General features: G+C 36.6%; 1 protein-coding gene across 1 annotated transcript in view; it reads right to left on the bottom strand.

Annotated features, from left to right (window-relative positions):
• Positions 1–23,364, bottom strand: part of diaph2 (diaphanous related formin 2) — a 760,530-nt gene that overhangs the window by 130,649 nt on the left and 606,517 nt on the right. The window contains exon 25 of the mRNA XM_031890756.1: positions 19,789–19,924. Within this exon, the coding sequence (XP_031746616.1) occupies positions 19,789–19,924 (136 nt within the window). The remainder of the gene's footprint in view (positions 1–19,788; positions 19,925–23,364) is intronic.

Consider the following 23,364-nt stretch of genomic DNA (forward strand, 5'->3'; position numbering starts at 1 on the left):
CTATACAAACTAAGAAAAATACACTTTTTGGGTAATATTTCACATTTAAAAATGCATAGCATTCAACCACGGTCATCTACAGTATAGAAAGCTGTTGAAAGGAGTTGTCATTCTTACTTGGCAGCAAGCCAAGGCTGGAAATACCATAATGTACCATTTTCCAAAACTCATTTCCATTTTAGCATCATTTATAGCTTGGCATCATTTAGAAATAGTTTTACTCACTTATCAAAAAGCTTCCCACCAGAGGGTCAGATATTGTTTATTAATGTTTTTTTTTATAAGTAGTATCATCATTCAGGATTCCCAATAAGGACCTGAGAAATTTAAAGCAGTTACTTATGGTCTGTGGGTTATGTTATGGATTGTCATAGACGCCATCGTCTGCTTGTAATTCAATCAGCCAGTCACAAAAAGACTGCCTATTTCCCAGAACCTTCCCAGCCTGCTTACACACAAACACTTTAACTTGCTTCTCATGGGTGTAACAGCAGCTAGTGTCATAGTAGGCCAATAAAGGTAATTGTCTAATGTCAGCTTGAGGTCGTATTTCTTAATTCAGATTATTGACCAAGTATATGTCTTCTTTTAAGGGTTTAATAGCCAGCCAACCATTAGCCAACCAGTTAGCATTAGCTGTAACATTTGAGCCTCAAAGAACATAATAAACCAATTCAGAGAGTTGAATAAATGAAAAATTGATAGATAGTAGAGTAAGGCAGGAAATCAGTCATTGCCCAGTGATTTCCATATGGAGAAAGGAGAGAAAAAAAAAACCTGAAATTTTCTTTAAGATATTTATGTGTTAAATATGAAAGGTACCTTTCAGGTAGTGGCATCATGCTCATCAAGTGTAAAGTAAAAATAGTTCATGAAGTTCTAGATTGCATGATGGAACCACCATTGCATAGATAGAGTAGGCACAATCTGCAATAAATATAGTCAATGGGAAAGCCCTGAGTTCATCAAACACACAGTTAGCCACAGATAAACTGAAAGGATACATATACACACAGTGCACTGGGCTCAATTCTCTTATATGATACATGTTCATTGATTTCAAGGTTTCAATATTTAATGAACACATCTTTTAAAATGTTGATGTTATAGTATTGTGAAGAACCATTGGTTAGTGCTAAAATACTGCTTTTCCTGTTTAAGATACAATAATTCATTGATTGAGAATCTAAAATTTCAGTTTCTCCATTACTACCGAGACAGCTGTCTGCAAATAGATATTCTGTCTTCTCAGTAGCCCAGATGTGTTTGCGAACACTTAGTCACTGTTCCATGGATTGTCAAACAAGGATTTCATTTTTAAATGGCTACTGTGTCGCCCGAATATGTACACAGCACCAACACAAGTTCTCCAACTGCAGCATTAGCTCCGACTCCTGAAAGTTGCAATCCAGTTGATTAAACCTGATTAAACAACTTGGAGGATAATTGACACCTGTGAAATTGTTTTAAGAGTCAGACCCAGAGACCAAAAAGGGATGAACTAAAGTTGCTTTATTCTCTTCAGTTGTCTTATATAGCTTTAAAACCAATGGTAATGTGTAATAAATGTATACTGAGAAGATGCTTAGAATTACATTTTATCACATTATTGGAGACTGTTTCAGTGCAAAGCAAGTCTATGGGGGATCGAGTAAATTGGTAAAAATCTTTTTGTGGTACTATGAAACCGCAATATGAAAAAGAAATTGTGTTTTTTTAGTCTCTCCAGACTTATAAGGCAGATGGAGATGGGTTTGTGCTAACTGGTTATGGAGAAATGTACTATTGTTTCCTTGCTGTAGACTTCCTACACAGGTATAGGGTATTCTGGATAAGGGATCTTTCCGTAATTTGGATCTTCATACCTTAAGTCTACTAAAAAAAAAAAATCAAACATTAAACCCAATAGGATTATTTTACCTCCAGAAAGGATTAATTATATCTTAGTTCGGAACAAATACAATGTTGTGTTTCATTTCTACAGAGAAAAAGGAAATAGATTTTAAAAATCTAAATTATTTGATTAACATGGAGTCTATGGGAGACGGGCTTTCCTTAATACGGAGCTTTCTGGATATCGGGTTTCCGGATAACAGATCCCATACCGGTATTACAGTACCTGAGACAAGCAGTACCCCAGAAGCAAAACCCCTTGCACTCATCATGATACCAAGTTTAGTTGCTGGCATTTGGCGACGCTGCCTAAATAAGTGCTGGTAGGCTGATGGCACAAGGGCATATCGTAGAATGCCCCCTTAGCTTGCATAATATACTGGGTGTCAAGGAATAGGGATGAGCAGAACTGCAGAAAAATGAGCAAAACGGCAAATTTTTCTGCATGCATTTTTTCTCATGTCTTCTTTCTGTGCAACCCCCCCCCCCCCCCCCCCCCCCCCAAAAAAAAAAACAAACTTTTTTTTCCCTGGTGAAACAAAATGCATGCTAAAATTCTAGTGCAGATTAAAAAAAAAAAACACACTTTTGAAAATGTGGCTGTGAATCCATACTAGGTAAAAAGAAAATTGCCCATCCCTACCAAGGAAAACAAGGTGTTATGAAGTCCTGTACTTACCAACTGCATGGTTGTGGTAAGTACAGGGCTCCTTCATGCATGACAGCTTTGCACTCCACCTTAGTCTGCATTTATTTCATTACAATTGCTACCTGCATCTGCTGTTCTAGCATTTACACCTTGGGCAATAGTAAATCAGAACTAGCATGGTTTTTATAATGCTCACAAAAGTTATTTTGGCCACATGGTTGTAATATCTAATAGATATGAACGCTCATTTCAGCATTACTTACACTAAATAAAAATTGTCACTGTCACTGTCTCCTCTGCAGCTTTTAAAAGGGAGCTGTCTATTAATAGCGCACTAAACATTAATAGATCATATCCATAATTAATATACAAGTGCTGATTCACGAAAGGAATCTTCATGTAGCAGATCAAGTATACTTAGGCATACAAGGTAGCCGCCTGGTATTACCAAAACATTCTGTTTCCATTATCTCTCTTCGTGTGTTCTGGGAAAAAAAGTGGTAATACTCCTTCAAAACAATTAATTTTATGCTAATTGTATCTAATCCTCCTTGTTCTCAGCGTTAGTAAAAATAGGTGATTTTAATTGCCGTGATAATCAGATACAATAAAATGAAAATGGTTCCTGATTAAATAACGTTTGCATCCGGACAGTAGCTCTAAGCTTAACGGCTACTGAGTAAGCACCCTTTGTGTCTTTTGTCATTTTAGCATTAAGCCTTGGCTGTGATGTGTATTCCAGTTAGAGCAAAGTAAAGCAAAAGAGTTAACAAGGAAAGGAAATTTCTTAATGGATTCTCTTTCAGTAAATTATAATAAAACTGTAGCTTAGCTAGGGATTGACAAACGTTAGCACTTACAGTTGCTGTAAAATACAACTCACTGCCTTCCCGTACAATACGGTGGCTAGATAGTTAGAGTTATAGGGCTGTCTTGGTGAATTTAGTGTCTATCAATCCATTTGCCGAGCAAACCTCTTGGAGCTTAAAGAATTTAGGAGGTGGGCCTTGGATGCCCAGTGTCATTTGTGAGTGTGGAGAAGGCATTTAATATGCTACCCTCCTTTTGGGAATGCAGGCATACTAAGGTATAGGAAACGAATGGGGTTTTTATTGAAAACATAATTCACATATTGAATATATATAATATATGTATATACTACATATCCTAATGAAGAACTTGACAGAATGAAAAGCTTACCAGGTATAGGCCAGGTTCTCCAACATAAAGTTTGTAACTGGTAGGTGGTCTCCTTGGGAGATGAGCAAGTACACGTTTGTCAAGTAATTCTTGAGACATGTATGGGACATATATTACCCTTATCTGGAAACCAGTTCCATATTACGGGAGGCTTCATCTTATAGGGTACATTTTAAGCAAATAATTCTAATTTTAATTAAAAAAAAAAAATTCTCCGTAATAATAAAACAGTAGCTTGTACTTGATGCTAGCAAAGTTCCATTAATCTATATTGGTGGCAAACCAATCCTATTGAGTTTATTTCATTGTTAAACTGTGATCCAAATTACAGAAAGATCAATTGTCTGGAAAACCTCAGGTCCCAGGCGCACACACACCTGCAGCTTACAAATACTGAATGCAAGTTAAGGCTAATGTCAGACCAGGCGTATGACATTTTAGGCAAGCTGAAAAACGCTTGCTGAAAATACTGGCATATGCCTCCTACCTGTGCCTGCACCCGAACGAATGGAATACACTTGGAAGCATTTTTCAGCTTGCTGAAAATATACACCTGGTCTGACATTAGCCTTAGGTTATTTAAGGGCATGTAATGTTAGCTATTGAACCTGCTTGTTTGAGTGTAAAAATTGTTTCGGGAATGAGTGTGCAAGATGATTCCATCTGATTGTGTATATAGCTATGTGTGTATATGTTGATGTTATAGTGTCGGTACACGTTAGTGTGCAGAAAGCGTGGAGCATGGCTACCTGGGGCTGTGGTACCAAAAGAATACCAAATCACAATTGGAACTAATGTGTATATAGTCTGTTAGAAGCAGGTTTGTTTCATTGTTTGAATATCAGTTTCCTTTATGTTTGTTATGCTTAGTTATGATGGGTTTCTATTGTTTGCTTTTTAAATATAGAAATAAGGAATGACCATGAAATAGGCGAATTAATTAGAAGCAAGAGGGCCTACGGACACCTGGGCGTACTGTGAATTTTTCTGGTATCCTGGTGGGCCAGTCCGGCACTGATCATGGCCCACAGAAGTCGCTATTTTAGATCCCCAAGTACCAGCAATAGTGGTTTGCAAAGAAAAATGGCATAAATGAGAAACAAATAATATGCAACCCCAGGACTGACGAGTAACAATAGCAAATGTGTTATGAAAACTCAAAGAGGAATACAGTGGTTGGGTGCTCACAAGAGCAAAATACAAGCAGGAATTCATTCCAGTTTCAAGCTTCTTTTTTTTAACTTTACAAATGAGCAGTTATCCTATAAAAGTTGTAATTCAGAAGATACAAGATTGAGAAAAGCAATCGTACAAGAAAATAACTCTTTGGCAAATTTAAATGACGAAAACACATTTTACAAAGCTCCTGTTTGAGTTAATCCCCTATAATCTAGAGTAGGCAGAATTTTCTTCAAACTGCGAGTGTTGTTTATCCGCTGCCTGTATATTTGCAAAAAAAAAAAAAAAAAAAGAGAAAAAATGGTGCTATGCTGATGTACATTTTCCTCCCACAGGGCTCATGTTGTGTACTGCATTCCAATAAAATCCCATCATTACTTTCTTGTATTGCCAAGAGGGAAAAAGAAGACAGTTTAACACAAAATGGCACCTTGGGGCTTGATTCCCGGCAGACAAACATTTTGTGCAAATTTCATGTTAGTGTAACAAATAATAATAATAGACTAACAGGTTCCCAGCATGTCTTTTTATGACAAACAAAGACCTCATATATCACCATACATTATATACCACTGGCTGCAAGACATTTGAATGCTCTGGGCTTTATATGACAGCAATGAAATTGTTTTGGAGTGCATAAGAAATGGAACAGAGAGCTTGGCACACTCTTAAGTGTTCCCATGTTGGGGCATTATGATTATTTGTATTTATTGCTTAAGGTAGTCTGTTAACAGTAGCCTAGTGTCTGGTAGATCTAGAATAGAAACACTAGCGCTGCAATCTTTAAAAATAGAATCTATACATTGCGTTTTGGACTCTGGACAATTCTTAATAGAAAAAAGGCAGGGCAAATGTCCCAAATCTGATTGGATATATCACAAATGTATGGCCTTTGATAATAATTTGCAGCCCGGTATGCTTTATTTAGTTTCATATGAATAGCTTGTTTGCTAAGGCAAGAAATCCCATACAAAAGGCCACACAAAATAGAGTCTAATTCAGCGTTTACTTTATAAGCCCAAGTTATTCAGTGACCAAACTTTCATGCTTACATAAAGGTAACACGGCCAATAATATTACTAGGTATATCAGTTTTGGAGGCCTGATGTGACCAAGCATTCTGCAAAGTTTAGCATCCCCAATACAGGACTAGGATCTATTATCCAGAAAGTTTGGGGCCTGGGTTTTTTGGCTGAGGGATATTTCAGTAATTTGGATAACTATACTGTAAGTCTGTAAAAAATCATTTAAACATTAAATAAACTCAATAGAATTGCTTTGCCACCAATATGGATTCATGCAGCTTAGTTACCATCAGGTACAAGGCTCTAAAATGCTATAGGAGAAGGCCTGTAATTCTTAGCTTTTTGGGATCCTTTAATACTTCCATAACAACAAAAACACATTTCTGTCTGTTCAGCAATGCCTTAAATCCTTTGGAATCTAAATAGAAGCAGACAGACGTAAACATGTTTCTAGAACTGAAAATGCAAATAACTAAACTAGGGGCACTGTTATCCCATTGGGATTAGGTTGTCATTCTCCCTGTTGGGCTTTTTAACCATCCTTACCATTCACTATATAAGCAGCTGTTAAAATTGCATTTTTATCTACTAAAAGTAAAAAAAAAATGTATTAAATGGATGGTGCTTAATATATTTTACCATATTTTCAGCAATGTCAAGCTCATATATCAAGGATTGCGGGAATGGCAGTGAACAGTGCAAAAGGAATAAAAATAAAAAAAAAATTGAGCATAACAATTTTTTTTTTACATTTTGCAAATTTTTCGGCCTCTAGCGCATCTATTGAAAGATTTGCAAATTTTTTGCCAAACCAAAATAGGACAGATTCGCTCATCACTAGTGCCAGACACTTTCCCACATATACCTTAAATATAATTGTCCACCCAGTACAGTCTATGTGGTATAAATGTTGTACATTCATTTCATTTCTTTCGTTGGTTGCCACCTCTTTAAATGTTAAAAGTGAACAGAACCAGGAAAAGCAGACACACCAAATCAGGTCACATTTACTAACTAGAAGAAAGGTTTAGCCAAACTGACTGACTGAAGGACTGAAGGGCTGGGTAGTGCTGAATTATTTCCTTGCACATTTTGGTTGAGAGTATTTTACCAAAATATGTAGCACATGCATTATAAAGACAGAATGACAAGCATTTGTGGGGACAGCACTTTGAAGGATTACTACAATGGTTGATTAAAATACAATTACAAAATCACAGGTAGAAACAACCTGTCTTCACTCTGCAAATATACAGCCTAGAGAGAGATCATTACTAAGAACCTAGCCTGTATCAGTCACAAAAACATGGCTGTAATGGCAAATGATTCTGGTTGGAGTCATTTAATATCAGTTAAAAACTGTTGCAGAAACCCAAATCTAATAAATAAATTGTGAAGCTCTGAGCACAAAAGCGTAGAATTGTATCATGGGGCTCCTATCATACATCTCTTTTCATTGATTCTTTATGAAAGAAAGAAATATGATTGTTCTTCATGAACAGATCTGAGATGGGTGACATACCGAGGCGCTCGCAGGAGGGGCGTGAGCAGTATCTTATATTCTCAGTCACTAAATGGAGCCTTAGCTGCACACAAAGGGAAAAAAGACTTTTTGTGCCGGATGTACTAATGTGTTTCACTGAAACTTTTATCTCTGCTTTGTTGTCTCCCAAACTTGGTTCCCTCTGTTTTGGAAGCAGTTAGCTTTGACAAATAAGCAGTTCTAACTGAGACTTGACATCACTTATACTCCCTCTAGTATAATTGAGTAACAGCTGGCTCTGAATCCATAATGAAATGCCCTTTTATCAGCTTGCAAGCATGATTGATAGTCACTCTAAATTTTACTAGCAGTTCTATAAAATCACTTACTGTTTTATTGTTTTCCACATACAGAGAAATCTATGTCACATGAACTTTACCCACGCGTCCGCCATCGGCCTGCTAACATCGCCCATTTCTGAAACAGGTTGTTGATTAAAATGGCCAGTCTGAGAACCAGAGTGAGCTGAGGACACCGACATGTTTTCTAGCCCAGTTAGAATTCGATTTAGCTGGTAATTCCATATATTTGCAATCCATGCTTACAGGATCTACCGTATCAATTAGCTAGGGACAAAAGCAGCCATGCAAAGCAGAGGCCGTGCTGAGTAAAGAAGCAAAATCAGCAAGTGTCTCCATAGCTCAGCTTTGTAAATGGAGATAGCAGTTGTAACCTGAATAAGCCCATTCATCATTACAAAGCCATAAGCACATGTCCAGTGCATAATAAAACCAGCGCTAAATCAATGATTTACTGCTATTACTTTTTGGGTAATTGTTTTAGTTTGGGCCATTAGTTAATATCCATAAACATTAATGAGAATGCAGTTTCCAGTCAAGATTACAAACATTCCCTGCTCTTGAATTTGAATGCTAAAAGGCTTGCTAGTCGAGTACAGTGAAGTGCAAATATGCAAAGAAGTTATCTCAAAGATTTAAGGACCTGGGAGAGTGCGTTTCATGTCTTAAAGTTTTATTAGAATATACAAGGGTACATTCACTTACCTAGATACAGTAAGCAAAGTGCAAGCTCAGATGCAATTGCCAGTTTTTGCCCACAATGCACCATTTTCTTCCGAATCTGTTTGACATTATTTCTGGTTATTGGTGTGCAAACAACATTTGTGCCCGATCCTTTAGCCTCAAGTGTGCTACATCTATTGATGCAGGGTGCTGAGGGGTCGAACAGTATACAGTAGGTGCAGCAGGAAGGACTGAGCTGTGCAACTATACGGAAGTGTGCAGAGCGCATTTGGATGCATGTACCTTTAATAAAAATGGTTTTATGCCCAACTCACTGTAGGGAAAAGCGTACAGTGATGTACTTGTTGCAGATATAAATAAACCCTATAGCTTTTTGTCCTTGGGTTAACAAAGGGACTATTAAAAGGGGCAAGAAACTGTATGAAAAACACCCTAACAAATCCAAAAAGGATACCAAAGTCCTGTCCACCAAAGTGCAATACAGGATACTCTTTATAAACATGGAATATTGGGACCACCAACCAATCTAATTGTGAATAAATATACCTAATTAGAATTACAATGTAAAGGCACATTTTTCCCCATATATCTAAGCTGATAAAAGTGTTAATCTGCAATCAAATACATTCATGTTCTGTGGGTTATTAATGCTTAGCACAGCTCAGCAGCAGCAGTGAGCAATAATACCTATCCAAATCCTTTATCCCCCAGGCAAATAGCATGTGGGGTAAAAGGATTCAGACAATTATTTCAGAGCAGAAAATGAATTATTAAATCTTTAAATGATTGGTAATGCTTTACCAAATGGTAACATTTTATGATTATTAATAAATGGACCTTATATCATATCACACTCTATGCATAAAGTTACAGAACTTGGTTTAAAGGCCAAAACAAGGCCGATTTCAACATCCTGTATTGTTTAGGAACATTCGCATTTGCATGAGTAAAAGTCAGCAGTAATTGGTTCCTGATGAAACGGACCATGGTGTACATGTGTGACAAGGGCCTTAGTAGTAAGCTCCACTGGGGCAGAAACCAATGTAAATGATGTATAATCTATGTAAAGTACTGTGGAAAATTACAATAACTTATAAAAGTATAATAATGACTTATGACTTGAGAAACTAGCCAACTGGCATGAACCAGGCTTGCATGGCAACAGTGGCAACTTGAGGGATTGTCTGCTCATCTAGACTCTTTTCACTCCCTGCAGTGTCTGACTATAGACAACCTCCAAAAGCACCCATCTGTATTTGTAGCACAGATTTAATTTTCTATGCTCTTTATGCACTTTAACTTAATAGCATTGCAATTTACCCATCGGCTGGATCACCATGTTGATTGGGGGAGGTCTCCATGATTCCTTAAATAACCAAGTTCTCTCAGCATAAATTGGTAATGCTCAGCTATACCAAACACTTGTTGTAGCGTTGGGAGCTAAGCTGCTAAGCCCACTGCCAAGGACCAATTATGACTAAAATCCAACACACTGCAGCACACCAAATCTTGTGGAAAAGGTGTTTATTGTGCCAACAAGACAGCATTTCGGGCTCTAGCTTGAGAAAAGGCTTGTAAGCACAATAAACACTTTCACAAGATTTGTTGTGCCGCAGCGTGTTGGATTTTAGAGTCAAAGTTCTCTCAACAATACATAACAAGTAAAACATTTCTTCCATATTTTACTGTGTTTCTGTGCTTAATCTCTTAACAGCAAGTAGCCTAAAATACATTTCTGGTTGTATGACTAGTCACTGAAAGAAAACTTGCTTTTTTTAATTTGCCATTTCCTGATGTGGATTTGCAAGGAACTGTTCCTTTATATCTTTAAGCCATAATGTAGTGTTGACAAATGAAGTGAAGGTGCTAAAACACTAAGCACGGTTAGTCCTACAGTGAGGCCCAGTGGAACCAGCCTCTTGGAGATCTCTCTCAGGAAAACAGATAAAATATTCCCTCTTCCAATGTGTACGGACTCTTGCATGTTCTGTAGGCACATACTGTACAGTACACAGTGTTACTTGTGGGTAGCATGTTGTACAAGCATTTTTAGAAACAGCAAATCCACAATCAGGATATTTTACTCTGCAGAGCAATCAATCGATGTAATAACTCAGCACAGACCAATTTCCAGCCTGCAGGCCAGCACTAATTTATTACATTTCAATGATTGATTGATTTATTGATTGATTCATTAAATTATCATTTTTTACTTAAAACTGCCCCAAAAATTAGGTATATTGGTGATATGATCCACTGAAAAGGTTGGACAGCAGTGTAATAAATGAAGGTACAACATGAAACCTGTACTGTATAATTATCCTCACTCTGTGCTACCAGTGTGACAGTGTTTTTTAATGATTAAACGGGCCCAAGGGAAGTGAAGGGACAGGGCCATGACAGTGCTAGGATTATTTGCAAGGGGTTGTGGGGGATCTAGTGCAGTAAAGGATTGGCTAGAGAGCAATATGTGGAGTTAAGTGGGCAGTGCAGTGGTCACACAACCATTATATGTTGAGGACTGTGGGAAAAAGTGTAAATTAATCGTCGCAGCTAAGGGTTGGGAAAGTAGTGGCATGGAACTTGGAGACGAGAGCTATAGTGGAAGCTGGGTAGGTAGCTGAGGTGTCAATGGTTGAGGAAAAAGGGCCAAGACTTGATGCTGCCCATGTCATGGCAGAGGAAACATAAAAATAGATAAGAGCAGAATGCGTGTGCAAGGAAGACCTAACCACTTTTTTCTGCTCCTCTTTGACTTTAATTCAAGTATCCTTATCTCTAAATAGTCATGAATTGACCCAGTGCATCGTGAGTACAGGTTAAATAGCTCTTAAGTAGAAGCCATAATACGATTTCTGTGTTTCACAAGAATACTGCTTTAGTTTCTAACCTAAAACAAAAATAATCTGACCTGTGATCTGTTACCATGATCTGATTTTGTAATAACTTTCTTGCCAAATTGCCCAATATATGAGAATTATATTAAAAAAAAAACCTACAAGCATTATTTTATCAACTCTAGTCAGCCGCTGCTGCAGGAGAGAGGGAACAAAAGGCAGAACACAGCTTATTTCTGGCCAAACTAAGTAAATATGACACACAGGCCAAAGAAGAATGGTTCACATATTTCCTCAAGCTGTCATTTTGACAAAGTGACTTCTCACCACTGGGATATAGAAACCTAATAACATTCTTTCGTTCATTGTGTTAACCACATCCGTAAAAAGAATGAAATTCTAATGCAGTCTGGTGTTAACTCACAGGACCAGCCTGACTTAAAATAGACGTGTAAATGTGTACAGCTAAGCTAGACTTCACAACTACACCAACAGCCATTTGTAAGAAGTTTTTTTTTTTTTTTTTTTTAGCCTTCTCTCTGTTAAATAGAAACTCAGAAACTCCTACAGAAATACATATTCCATTTATTTCTCATCCATCTTTAAATTTAGGAATTGATATACGAGGATCTTTCCTCTGCTGTCACAAGGCAAATTACAAGGGTAATGTTCCCCAAAACTGGTCCATGTGTTAACAATGTGGTGACGTTCCTGGGCACAGACTTCTATGGAGAGTACATCAATAAATGACCTTAACTAACCAAGGCTCTGCAGCAAGAGGCAAATTAACCCATAGTGACCTGTCATCAGTTGGCTTTCACTTGTCTGTGGCAGTTAGAATTGTGGAAGCAACTGAAAGAGAAGGAATAAATGACTTATATTTAAGCAAAGATATTTTTCAGCAAGAGCCACAGCGTAGATATCAGGGGAAGTCTAAGCTGTAATCAGGGCAGTCCTTAGAGTCTTAGAGGCCTCGGGCAAGCTATCCATATTGATGGAGTCAATACGCAGACAGTTGTGCAATTAGCACAGGACTGGGGCCCACTGTCCTTCTCAAGCACAGCTTCTCCTATTTGCAACCCTCCAAGGAAGGCTCTGGGTGCAGTTTACTAAAGAGATGATGTTGTTATCCCTGTATTCAAGGTTATGTTCAAAAACAACATTTTTCGTCTAAACATAACTGGGAATTGGGTTTTATTTTCATTATTCTAACTGCAGGAGGCCAGAAAAAGCTAACTGCTGTTTAGTTGATACAGTATATATACACACATCCACTTTTGCCCATGTCTGCTTATGACCCTAATTAGTTAAACAGTTTATTATTGTTCAAACTTTATACAGGCATGGGATCTCTTATCCAGAAATCTAATATCCAGCTCTGAATTATGGGAAGACTGTCTCCCATAAAGTCCATTTTAAGCAAATGATTTCATATTTTTTTTTAAGGGTTCCTATTTTCTCTGTAATAAAATATTAGCTTGTATTTCATGGTAACCGAGATGCATGAATCCATAATGGTAGCAAAACAATCCTTTTGGGTAAAGTTAATGTTGAAATGGTTTTTAGTAGATTTAAGGTAGCCTAGAAACATAACTTAGAATACCTCAGATTTCAAGCATTCTGGATAACAGATCTTGTACCTGTTTATGCTAATATTCCTTACTTAACCTTTTACCTCAAGAATGTGATGACTGAAAAGATTATTCCAACATTTAGACCCCAGAGCCTAATAATCAAATAGGCAAATTGGTCATACTTATATGGACACACAATATTCACTGCCTATCTGAACAAACATGCAGATCTTAACGAAAGAAAAAAAATAATCAGTGTTACCTCCCTTTCTGCTGATGCCCCATACATGTGCCAATGGGTGGCACCATTTCCGATACAAACCAAACCGTGAGTTTGAAATTAGTCAAACATGTGGGTGCATCTTTGCCAATGTGATATTTCCAATAAGAACTCGTAATCCATAGAAATGTCTCATAACTCTATGCAAAGACTTCAAGTTAAGACACATTCCTATGGCTTGAGAATGCCGATAGGAGATATAGATTTGTGATAACTTGGCCTTTGAAGGGTATTATACAAGGGACTGTGCACAAACCTGACAATATAGATGATTAGATGATTATAGACGATTATATATGTATATATATATTTATATATACTTTGTATATTTACACACACATTTATAATGCATGAAATATGTTCAATGTAATCCACAAATAAACAGTGCCCTGGTGCGGCTATGAATTCAGTTATAACATAGAGCACTCCAAAGGGACATATAGAGAGTGCTTTATTTAGTGGACATTTCAATCCTCATAGGGTAACTTTCTAGAGGCATGCAAAAAGGAAAAGCTTATCCCAAATGTCTCAGTTTACCTCAGCACCAGAATAGCAAAAGCCCAGCAATATTTCTAGAGAGCTACAGAGAGACAGAGTCAAGGTACGTGCGGTGGTTAAGAAGAACTAGCTGCTGCCTCTCCGTGAGCATTGTTATATATTTTATGATTGCAAAGGATTAGTGCAGGCACACAGCAGAATAGCAATGCTCTGAGAAGGGAAACAGTAAACTGTAGAAGCCACTAATCTTCTCTTTCAGTCTAATTCTACGCTGTGTCATGCCATCCCATGCACCTGCTGACTAAAGTGATGAACTGAAAAATCTCACACGTCTGCGGGCAACTGGAACATTTAATCCTTAGGTGCATAAAATCTTTAGGAATTTCTAACTTAAAGAAATAAATTGTATTAATTAGGGCTGGGTTCTAAGAATGCAAACATCTCCAAGCTCAGTCTAACCAAGCTTATTTAGGGGGCTGCTAAGGATTATAAATCTGTTTAATATTCTTGGCAACCTCCTTCAGTTTTTGGTGGTACAGTATGTACAAAGATGTTCATCAATAGCTGTCCATGCTAATTGTATTGTTTCAACCAAACTTCACCACTTTAGGAATAACAGTCAGAGGTCTTTTTATGCCCACCATGCCAGCGACCCTAGAAATGTTGTCCAGTGGGAAAATTAAATTGGAAAGTTATGTGTATCTGACCCCCTGGAACCCATGCCCAAAATGTTGCACCAACATTCCATTGCCCCTCACCCAAGTAGTAACAGCTTCCACTAAGCTGTGACATGTGGCAAACCTGTATACTATACCCCATATTTGGAACCCTCTCTTCCCCCTCATGTCCATGATAAAATTCAGGCACCTAAAGGAAAGGGAGCAGGATGTTGTCAGAGCAAAGGGGAGCTGATGGGCTCTCCCTCTCTTTGTGTCCAGTGCCATAGACCCCAGTTGTGTAAGGAATGCCACATGGCTGGTAATCCATTACACAATGCCAATCTGATAAAAAAATAGAATAAATAATAATGACAACAACAACAACATCCGCTGCCAGAATGTACTGAAGCGAAACATCAGGTCAGTGCAAAGTTTGTAGCTGCAGGTTGATGGTGGGAGGGTAAGTGGGGTCCACTGTAATGGCTCAAAAGATAGGATGCTTTCTGTCTGCTAATCAACATAATTGTGATGGGTTAGGAATATTTTTATGTGCCCTTGAATAAAAGTAGTTATTAGTAACTGTACTGATCCCCCAGCACCCAACTGAAAGCCTTAGTGTCGCAGTCAATATTTTCTGTGGTATAAATATACAAATATTTTTTATTGTCCGTTTGTGATATTTCTAAAATCCTACATGCAGTTTTCAGATGCTATTAATTGCAATGGCAATCAAATATATTTTCACACCGAGTTACCTGTTTTATGCAGTGTTCCTTGATGGTGCCGCACTGTTATGAATATGATTTAATAGAAATTATTTTTTTACCTCTGCACAATAAAAGTGTTTTATTATTTGACAGGGTTTCCTATTAGTCTTTTGAGAAGTTATAGTTTGCAGTACCGAGTATGACTTTTTATTAGGAGTAAATAGCACTATCCAATTATCAAGATATGAAATGATTTTCATCTTTTTATTATATATTTTCTGCTTCAAAAACAACCCAGCTCAGCTAAAAAAGCCAACTACATTAACAGGACAGTTTCTGTACACACATAATTATGCAATGAATTGTCTATATAAAGCAAGGATAAAGGTAAACCCTTTAATTCAATGTTTTTACCTAAGGGCCAGAAATAAAAATTAGCATAGTAAATAGCTATGTATGGACAACAAAAAAAACTAAATTTTGAGCCCTCCACCATACTGCTTTGCTTTTAATGATGGAAAAACATTGTGACAGTGATTATAATGCATGTTTTTTGCAGCTTGAACTTTATCTGCAAGGAGTTTATACAGTATGTTCTTCCCACGTTTGCATGGGTTTCCTCTGGGTACTCTAGTGTTAATGTGATTGGGATCTTAGATTGTAAAATATGCAGGGCAGGGTCTGATAATCTCTGTAAAAGTGCTCTGTAAAAGTGCTAAATGAATGTGTGCTACATAAATACCAGAAAGTAATAAATAAAAACAAATCTTTCTCGTTGCACATTACCCCTAGCTGCAGACCATGTTCGGCTGTTGTCAGCCACCTATTGGCATGCTCTGTGGGATTAACTAATTCAATGACTGGGAAATGGGCTAAAATCTTAGAAGAATCCCCCAAACCACAATTTAAGGATTGGATTAGATGCCAAATACACCATTAAAAATTTTGGTCAAATTAAAAAACGGAAACCAAACAATTTGCACATGCAAATGACTAAATTGCAGCATATGAAAAAAAAAAAACACCTTTAGTTGTTCATTGGTCTAAAGTCATGCGATATTTAGGTTTTGGATTCGATTTTGCCAGGTAATTAGGATTCAGACAAATCCTGCAAAAAAAAAAGTTGGGATTTGCCAGGATCTTAAATTAAATCTAGGATTCAGGGCATCCCTACTTTTCAGCTTCCTACCTTGTAGCAGCAGCTTTTGCTATGCAGGGCCTTTTTATTTCCTAAAGAGTGAGATTTGTCAATTTCAAATGTTAAATCAAATTTTATAATGACAATCTTTTTTCCTGTTCATACTCTAGCTGTGATTGCTATTCTAATGATACATTGCTGGTAGGACACCAAGTGACACAAAATATCTAGTCTTGTGATATCCAAGATAAGTCAATGCATTTTAAATTGGCCACTAAGACTAAGCATTATTATTATAGGGCACTAAAACAATAAGTCAAATCCACAATGCTAGTTTTCTATATTCAACACTCCTCTACGTGCCTCATCATCAATCACTCAGCCTTTTACAGTCTCCTCAGTAATTAGTTGAAATAAAATACATATTAACCACAAAAAATCCCCTCCTCTATGATCTCCAGACCAATGGTCACTTCTCAGTTTTTATCCTCCTAAATCATCTGCATTAAGTACCACTCCCTATACTTTTCTATTGCAAACTCTCCATTACCTTGATATACAGTATGTATATCAAGCTAAAATGTGATTCTCTTCTTACATTTCTAATGGATCCTTTTCTGTCTTTATTCTAACAAATCATGTCATCCTGAATGAATAACCCACTTTAAAGATATACCCTTACTCCAGCTTTGGGAGACCTTATCTATTCATTTATCTTTTTGATGGTATCCATTTGCTTACCTCTGACATTCAGACTATCTTGCTGGAAGAATTAACATAAACAGAACAAAAATGAACTTATCTTTCCACCTAAACCTGATTCTATTTCGGTATTTACTATTGCTACCGATGACATGCTGATCTCCCCAACTCCCACCGCTGCCAATTTCAGTATTAACTTACCTCTTGATATCCATCTCTGAATTTTCTCCATAGGGTAGCTTACCTTTCAAAGCCTACCTCTTGGTTTCAGTCTTGATTCTTATAAGTAATGCGCTATATATATTATATATATATATATATATATATATATATATATATATATATATTACATATATATTACTGACAGTAAAGTATAATGCTACTGAAACATGCAATACAGTGATGCTCCTATTTTTTGCAGCTCACTCTTACATCTTGGTGGCCGAAAAAGCAGTCAGCACCTAAATGCTTTTGACAATATGATGCTAAAACTAATATATATATATATATATATATATATATATATATATATATATATATATATATATATATATATATATATATATATATATATATATATATATATAAACAATGCTAATAAATAATTAGCTATTTAATATCTATAGGAGTACAAGGAGAGTACAAGTAAGGAAGCCTGAATGCTAAAATATTCTTGACATATGATTAGGCATCTTAGACAGTACTTAGTGGTATCCTTCTCTAAGGGTATGGAAACAAATAAGTTAACTATATTTGAAAAAACATTGCTTTTATACTCAAATGACTTAAAATATTAAGTGCTTCTATGTAATTAGCCAACTAGCCTAGACTGGTTTGTTCTTGTTGATTTGTGCAATTTATTTTAGCTGCAAAAGTACATTTTGTAAATTTCTCTTTGGCCACATAAATTGTCAGCAAATGAAGCTGTAGCAGCTAATTGTCTTTCTTATACCAACATCAGTTTGCACAGTTTATTTTGTTTACATGAGAGTTTACAGTACAAAGTATTATGGGTCAATATGGGACATTGGCCAGCAAAAACAGCAATCTCCCATTGAGGAACAGTATTAAATGGGGCCAAATGTCTGTAGCCACTGAGGTGCCAGTAGGCTACTTATCTTCTAATCTGGTTGGCCTATCTACAAGAACCATCATGCCAGAAAGTTTTCTTCAGCATTTTGCTCAGTATGGAAGAGTACATACTCTAAGGTGACAGCTGTACAGGCTATGAGAAAACCAAAGTAGTTGTCTATGCCATGTGTCATATTACAGCCTCATTAGACTGATTATTAGTGATGAACAAATCTGTCCCATTTCAGTTCCCTGGAAAATTTGTGAAATAACAGAAAATTTTGCAAACACGTTTGCCGCACACAACTTTTTTTGCTGTGACTGTGCCCATTTTTACTCACCCTTGCGCATTTTGACATGACCATGCCCATTTTGACACGACCACGCCCATTTTGAGACAACAACGCCCATTTTGACACAACAACGCCCATTTTGACACAACAACGCCCATTTTGACACAACCACGTCTATTTTGACGTGGCCGCAAGTTTCGCGCAAATAATTCACCAATGGCGAAATACAGAAATTCCCTGTGAATCCATGCCTGCCGAAAAAATTCACTACGGATCATGCGCCGGTTTTGTCTTTGCACACCTTTAGACTTTGAAAACATAACTTCTTGGGGATTATTGCACAAAAGCAGGTCTATGGGAGGTGATAAGCGAGTACAGGTATAGGACCCATTATCCAGAATGCTCGGGACCAAGGGTATTCCGGATAAGGGGTCTTTCTGTAATTTGGATCCCCATACCTTAAGTCTACTAAAAAAATCAATAAAACATTAATTAAACCCAATAGGATTGTTTTGCATCCAGTAAGGATTATTTATATCTTATTTGGGATCAATTACAAGGTTCTGTTTTATTTCTACAGAGAAAAAGGAAATCCGTTTTTAAATTCTGTATTATTTGTTTAAAATGGAGTCTATGGGAGAGGGGCTTTCCGTAATTCGGAGCTTTCTGGATAATGGGTTTCCGGATAAGGGATCCAATACCTGTATCAACTGCAAGCTGAACTAATAGTAAAAGGGGGGAAACTAAAAGTAAACAATTGTACATTAGAAAATAATTAGGTGATAAAAAAATAAAGGCAAAGTGGTCCTTTAACAATGTAATTAAGTAGGCTAGTTGTTAAACAAGATCCCAACAGAGTGCAACTTGTACTTCCTAAATAAAAGACCTATTTTAAACCAAAACAGGAAATGTAATAAAAGACTAAAAAAAAAAGAAAATTGCATAAATAAGACTAAAATTTACCTTTTGCAATGTAACATTTTTTATTAGATAATAATTACCTTGTGAATTTTTATTCAGCTTAGTCCTTTTTATTAGGGTTGCTTAAAGGCATCTATTTTTTTGGCACATAAATAGCTTTCATTATGTATAAAAATATAACATTTTCAATTTTCCCCCCTAGCAGATAGGGTCGTTATATACTTTTACTGGTTGTCAGACTGTTTAAAATTTGTACAAAGGGATTATTTTTTGCATTGCACGCATTTTCCGTTAACATTACATTCCTCTATAAACTTCTGTACTGCACAGAACTATACTCTGTGCAATACACTTTCATATCCACATTTTCATTCCCTCCTATTGGCTCCTTCACCATTCTTTAGAGCACAATGGCTTAAGATTTACCTGAGGTCAGGAGTAAATGGCAAATATACGTAACAATATAATGAATTCATGACTAATGCATGAGTTAGGCACAGCCTTAAAAATCAAGACAGAGTAAAGAATATTCTGAGGTCGGGATAATAAGAAATCTACATAAGTTAATGGAATCTGAGCTCCCCCTTTGAAGATGCCAGAGCACATACAGAGCACGACTTATATCCTCAGTCCTACCTTTATTGATATCAATGAGCTGCTTCTTCTTGTGTTGCCGTTCAAGTTTTTCCCGCTCTGCTTTTTCCTTTGCTATCTTTGCTCGTTTCATCTTCTCCTCCATCTCTCTCCTTTTGTTGTTTTCTTTTACTGCCTCCTGCATGGCAAGAGACACGGTTTGTCTGTTAGTAATGTACAACTAATTAGAAAAAAATAAAAATGCAAACAACAAGTACAGTTGGAGCTGCAGATGAACTGACAGCAGCTCAAATTGAGATGGTTACGGCAGTGCCATAGAGCCTCAGTTTATTTTCTCACAACAGCCTACATCTTTTTGCAAGAAATACAAAACATTTGGTAGAAAGGAGGCACGGAGCAGCTATACATAGAAGTGCTGAGGGTTTAGGGGAAACATTCCTTGTGTACATTCGAGTCACAATATGGCTTCTGCTTTCAGACTCTTAGAGCTGATTTCCCAGTTGAGGTAGCTGAAAAGCTAAGTTTTGACATCTGCTTTCATTTTATTAGCGTTTCGGTAAGACAGAAATCTAAAATGCTTCACTTGGATTTAGGTAGAAAAAGAATCTTGGAAACTGAAATCCAGATCTCAAAGCATGTAAAAATACTTTCCTTGTGTATGGTATAATTGTTTAACTGTTATTTTACTATTCACAGTGTGTGAATCCCAGAGGATGTTAATAAATAAAACGAAATTGCCTGTATATAGAAGTGTGAAGGAATTTCATTGACATTTAAAATGAGAAAGAATTATAGGATTGCATCTGCCTAACCAATTATCTTTTGCCATTTCTTTTCTATTTCTGTATGTGTGAACTGATTGTATATTTCCTTGCAAGCTCTACCTACAAAAAAAACTTGCCCCCATATGTAATAAAATGCATTAATTTGCCCAGTAGCAGTAACACAGCAACCAATAAGATGTTTGCCTTTAAACTGGTGAGCAATAAATTCTACCTGCTGATTGGTTGCTATGGGTTTTTTTCTAAATCAAATAAACTCAAAGTTTTACTCAAATGTTTGCTATATTATTAAAAGTAACTCAACAAAATAAAACCAAGAAAAAAAAAACTTGACTGAATCATTCATATTCTACTCATCATTCTCAATGGCTATACAAGACTCTACGAAAAAAAAATAAATCAAAGAGCTTGAATTCTATGTGAACAAGCTTTGAGATGCCAAAGTTTTGCACTTAAGTTTTTCCAAAGTTTTGCACTTGATAAGTATTGAATAGTCGAGATTTGGATTCAAAGTTAAAATTTGTTTCTGCAAATCGGCCCCTTGAAGTGCTATATCTGGTTTAGCCACACAAGTGACCAAATAGCCTTGTGTGCTGCTGTATGATATATGGCTTTATTGGCTCTAAACTAGATTTACCACTTCCAGTTTCTGGCACCAGACAGAATAGGGTTTCAGCTCACTGACATGGTTTGTACTATAAAATACCACACTAAAACATTACACCTGTTTGGTAGATGTTTAGTATTAGCCATAAACCAGCAACATGTCTTTAGCAGTAATTGTACATATGGAATACTGTTAGAAGTCATTAAGGGCCCTGTATAGTAGCTTCATCCAGCTCTTCATCCAGGTCCAGATGGACCATCTTTAATATGCTAAAAAAACACAACAGATCCTCTTGTATATGACACTGATGTAAACATACACTCATAGCCAATGTATAACAGTTAGGAATTGCGGACTTTGAGCACAAACTGATGTTCCTGAGCCTGAAAGCTCCATGACAACTGATTTGCTGTTATAACTAGTGATGAGCAAATCTAAAAGGAGCCCATCTCTAGATAGTTCAAGTTCTATAGAGTTCCCGTTTGGAACGTATAATCACTTTATTTGTGCCCTGCTTGAAAAACATTAATTTTAGGGCTGCACTTGCAAAGCAACAGTAAACAATTCATAAAAGTATACTTTGAAATATTCCAACAATGACAAAACATTATTAGAAGAACTGCCTCTTTGCTTCATTCATAGCAGAGCCCCCCCCCCTTACATAAGTTTCAATTGCACAAAGCAACAAAAACATTAAAGTTAATTTCTCTGAAACCAGAACTGGTCTGCTGGTAATTTATATATTTAGAAAACCTGCTCTTTGACAGTGTCTTAACTGCCATTAAAGCAAAGTAATCCTTAATATTTATGCAGAATTCACTCACACATATTATTCTGCTCTGTTTAAAAAACAGCAAGAGCTACCCTGGACAAGGCTCATTCCTCATCTCTCTTCAGTTCCACAGTTGATGACTGGAAAGGCTATTCAAGCCTTAGTGAACACAGTCCCTGTTACTTTGCACATCTCCTGTGTCTCAGAGCATCATCCTGCCAAAATTTACTCTCTGGGGTTTTTTTAAGTCACCTTGTCATAGTATATATTGATCAGGAGTCCCAGTCTATCTGAACCATACAAACCTAAAATCCTATACACTAAGTTTGGGAATCCTAGTGTATTCCAATAATACTTGCTCTATAGGTCACATTACTTGGAAGTCTCTACATGCACACATGAAAGATTCAATTTTGTTATACAAGACAAACATGCATTAAAATGAAAAATTATTAGGTATTCAATTGAGTAAAGTCCTTGAACTCATAAAATACAGTTTCCGTTTTAAGACAGAGCATTACCATTTGTTACATTCCTAATAAAAAAAAATATCCATCAATGTCTCCGTTGAAATGTCAACTTTTTTAAAGAGATGATTTTAGGGTTTGTCAATTAAATGTCTGCCAGACAATATTATTAGTGTTCATTCAATTCATACGTTCCCCATAGCCTAAAAAAATATGTGAAATAGACATGGTCTAAAATTAAACATGGAATTTGGCATTGGGCATAATAAGCAATGTCCTTTGAATTGTTGAATTACCTGGATTAAAGGTCACATTCTCCTCTCATGCATATGGCTTACAGAACATTGCAGCACCACTTACAATAGAAAATAGTTTCTATTATCCAGAACCAATACATCATTTTCGCTACAGCTAAAATATGTGAGAAACTTCCATTAATACGCGTTTGTGCCATAAAAGTTATTATTGAATTGGCTGAAGTCAAATGATTCTTTTGTAGCTATTACTATTGCTATCAATAATTTATTAAAGGGCAGCTGTAATGTTTTCCTTCATGTTTTCTTGAAGGAGAAGCTATTTATTGATACTTTGTCCAAGACTTGCAATTGGGGTTATAAAGTGACCCTCTACTTGGTGCTTTTCTAAATAGTTTTATCATATGATCCAGTCTCATGCAATTAAATGGTAAAGTTTACTCATTTTGGCTAATAATCAAAATCTGAATCAATTTCTATTCATCCTTATATTGTGACATTTATGTGCTATTTATACAGTATATTGTGAGTCTGTCCCTAAGCTCAGGTAAGTGACAGCAGCACAGAGCATGTGCAGTGAATCAGCAGAAAAGAAGATGGGGAACAACTGGGGGCATCTCTGGAGGCAGAGATCTTCCCTGCTAAAGGGCTGTGGTTGCCTTGGGCTGGTACAGAAGCTCAAAACAAAGTGTACAGCATTTCTACCCTATATCTTTGTTAAGTTTTAGTTCTTACC

Source organism: Xenopus tropicalis, chromosome 8 (assembly GCF_000004195.4).
Source record: "Xenopus tropicalis strain Nigerian chromosome 8, UCB_Xtro_10.0, whole genome shotgun sequence".
In the NCBI taxonomy this organism is placed as follows: Eukaryota; Metazoa; Chordata; class Amphibia; order Anura; family Pipidae; genus Xenopus; species Xenopus tropicalis.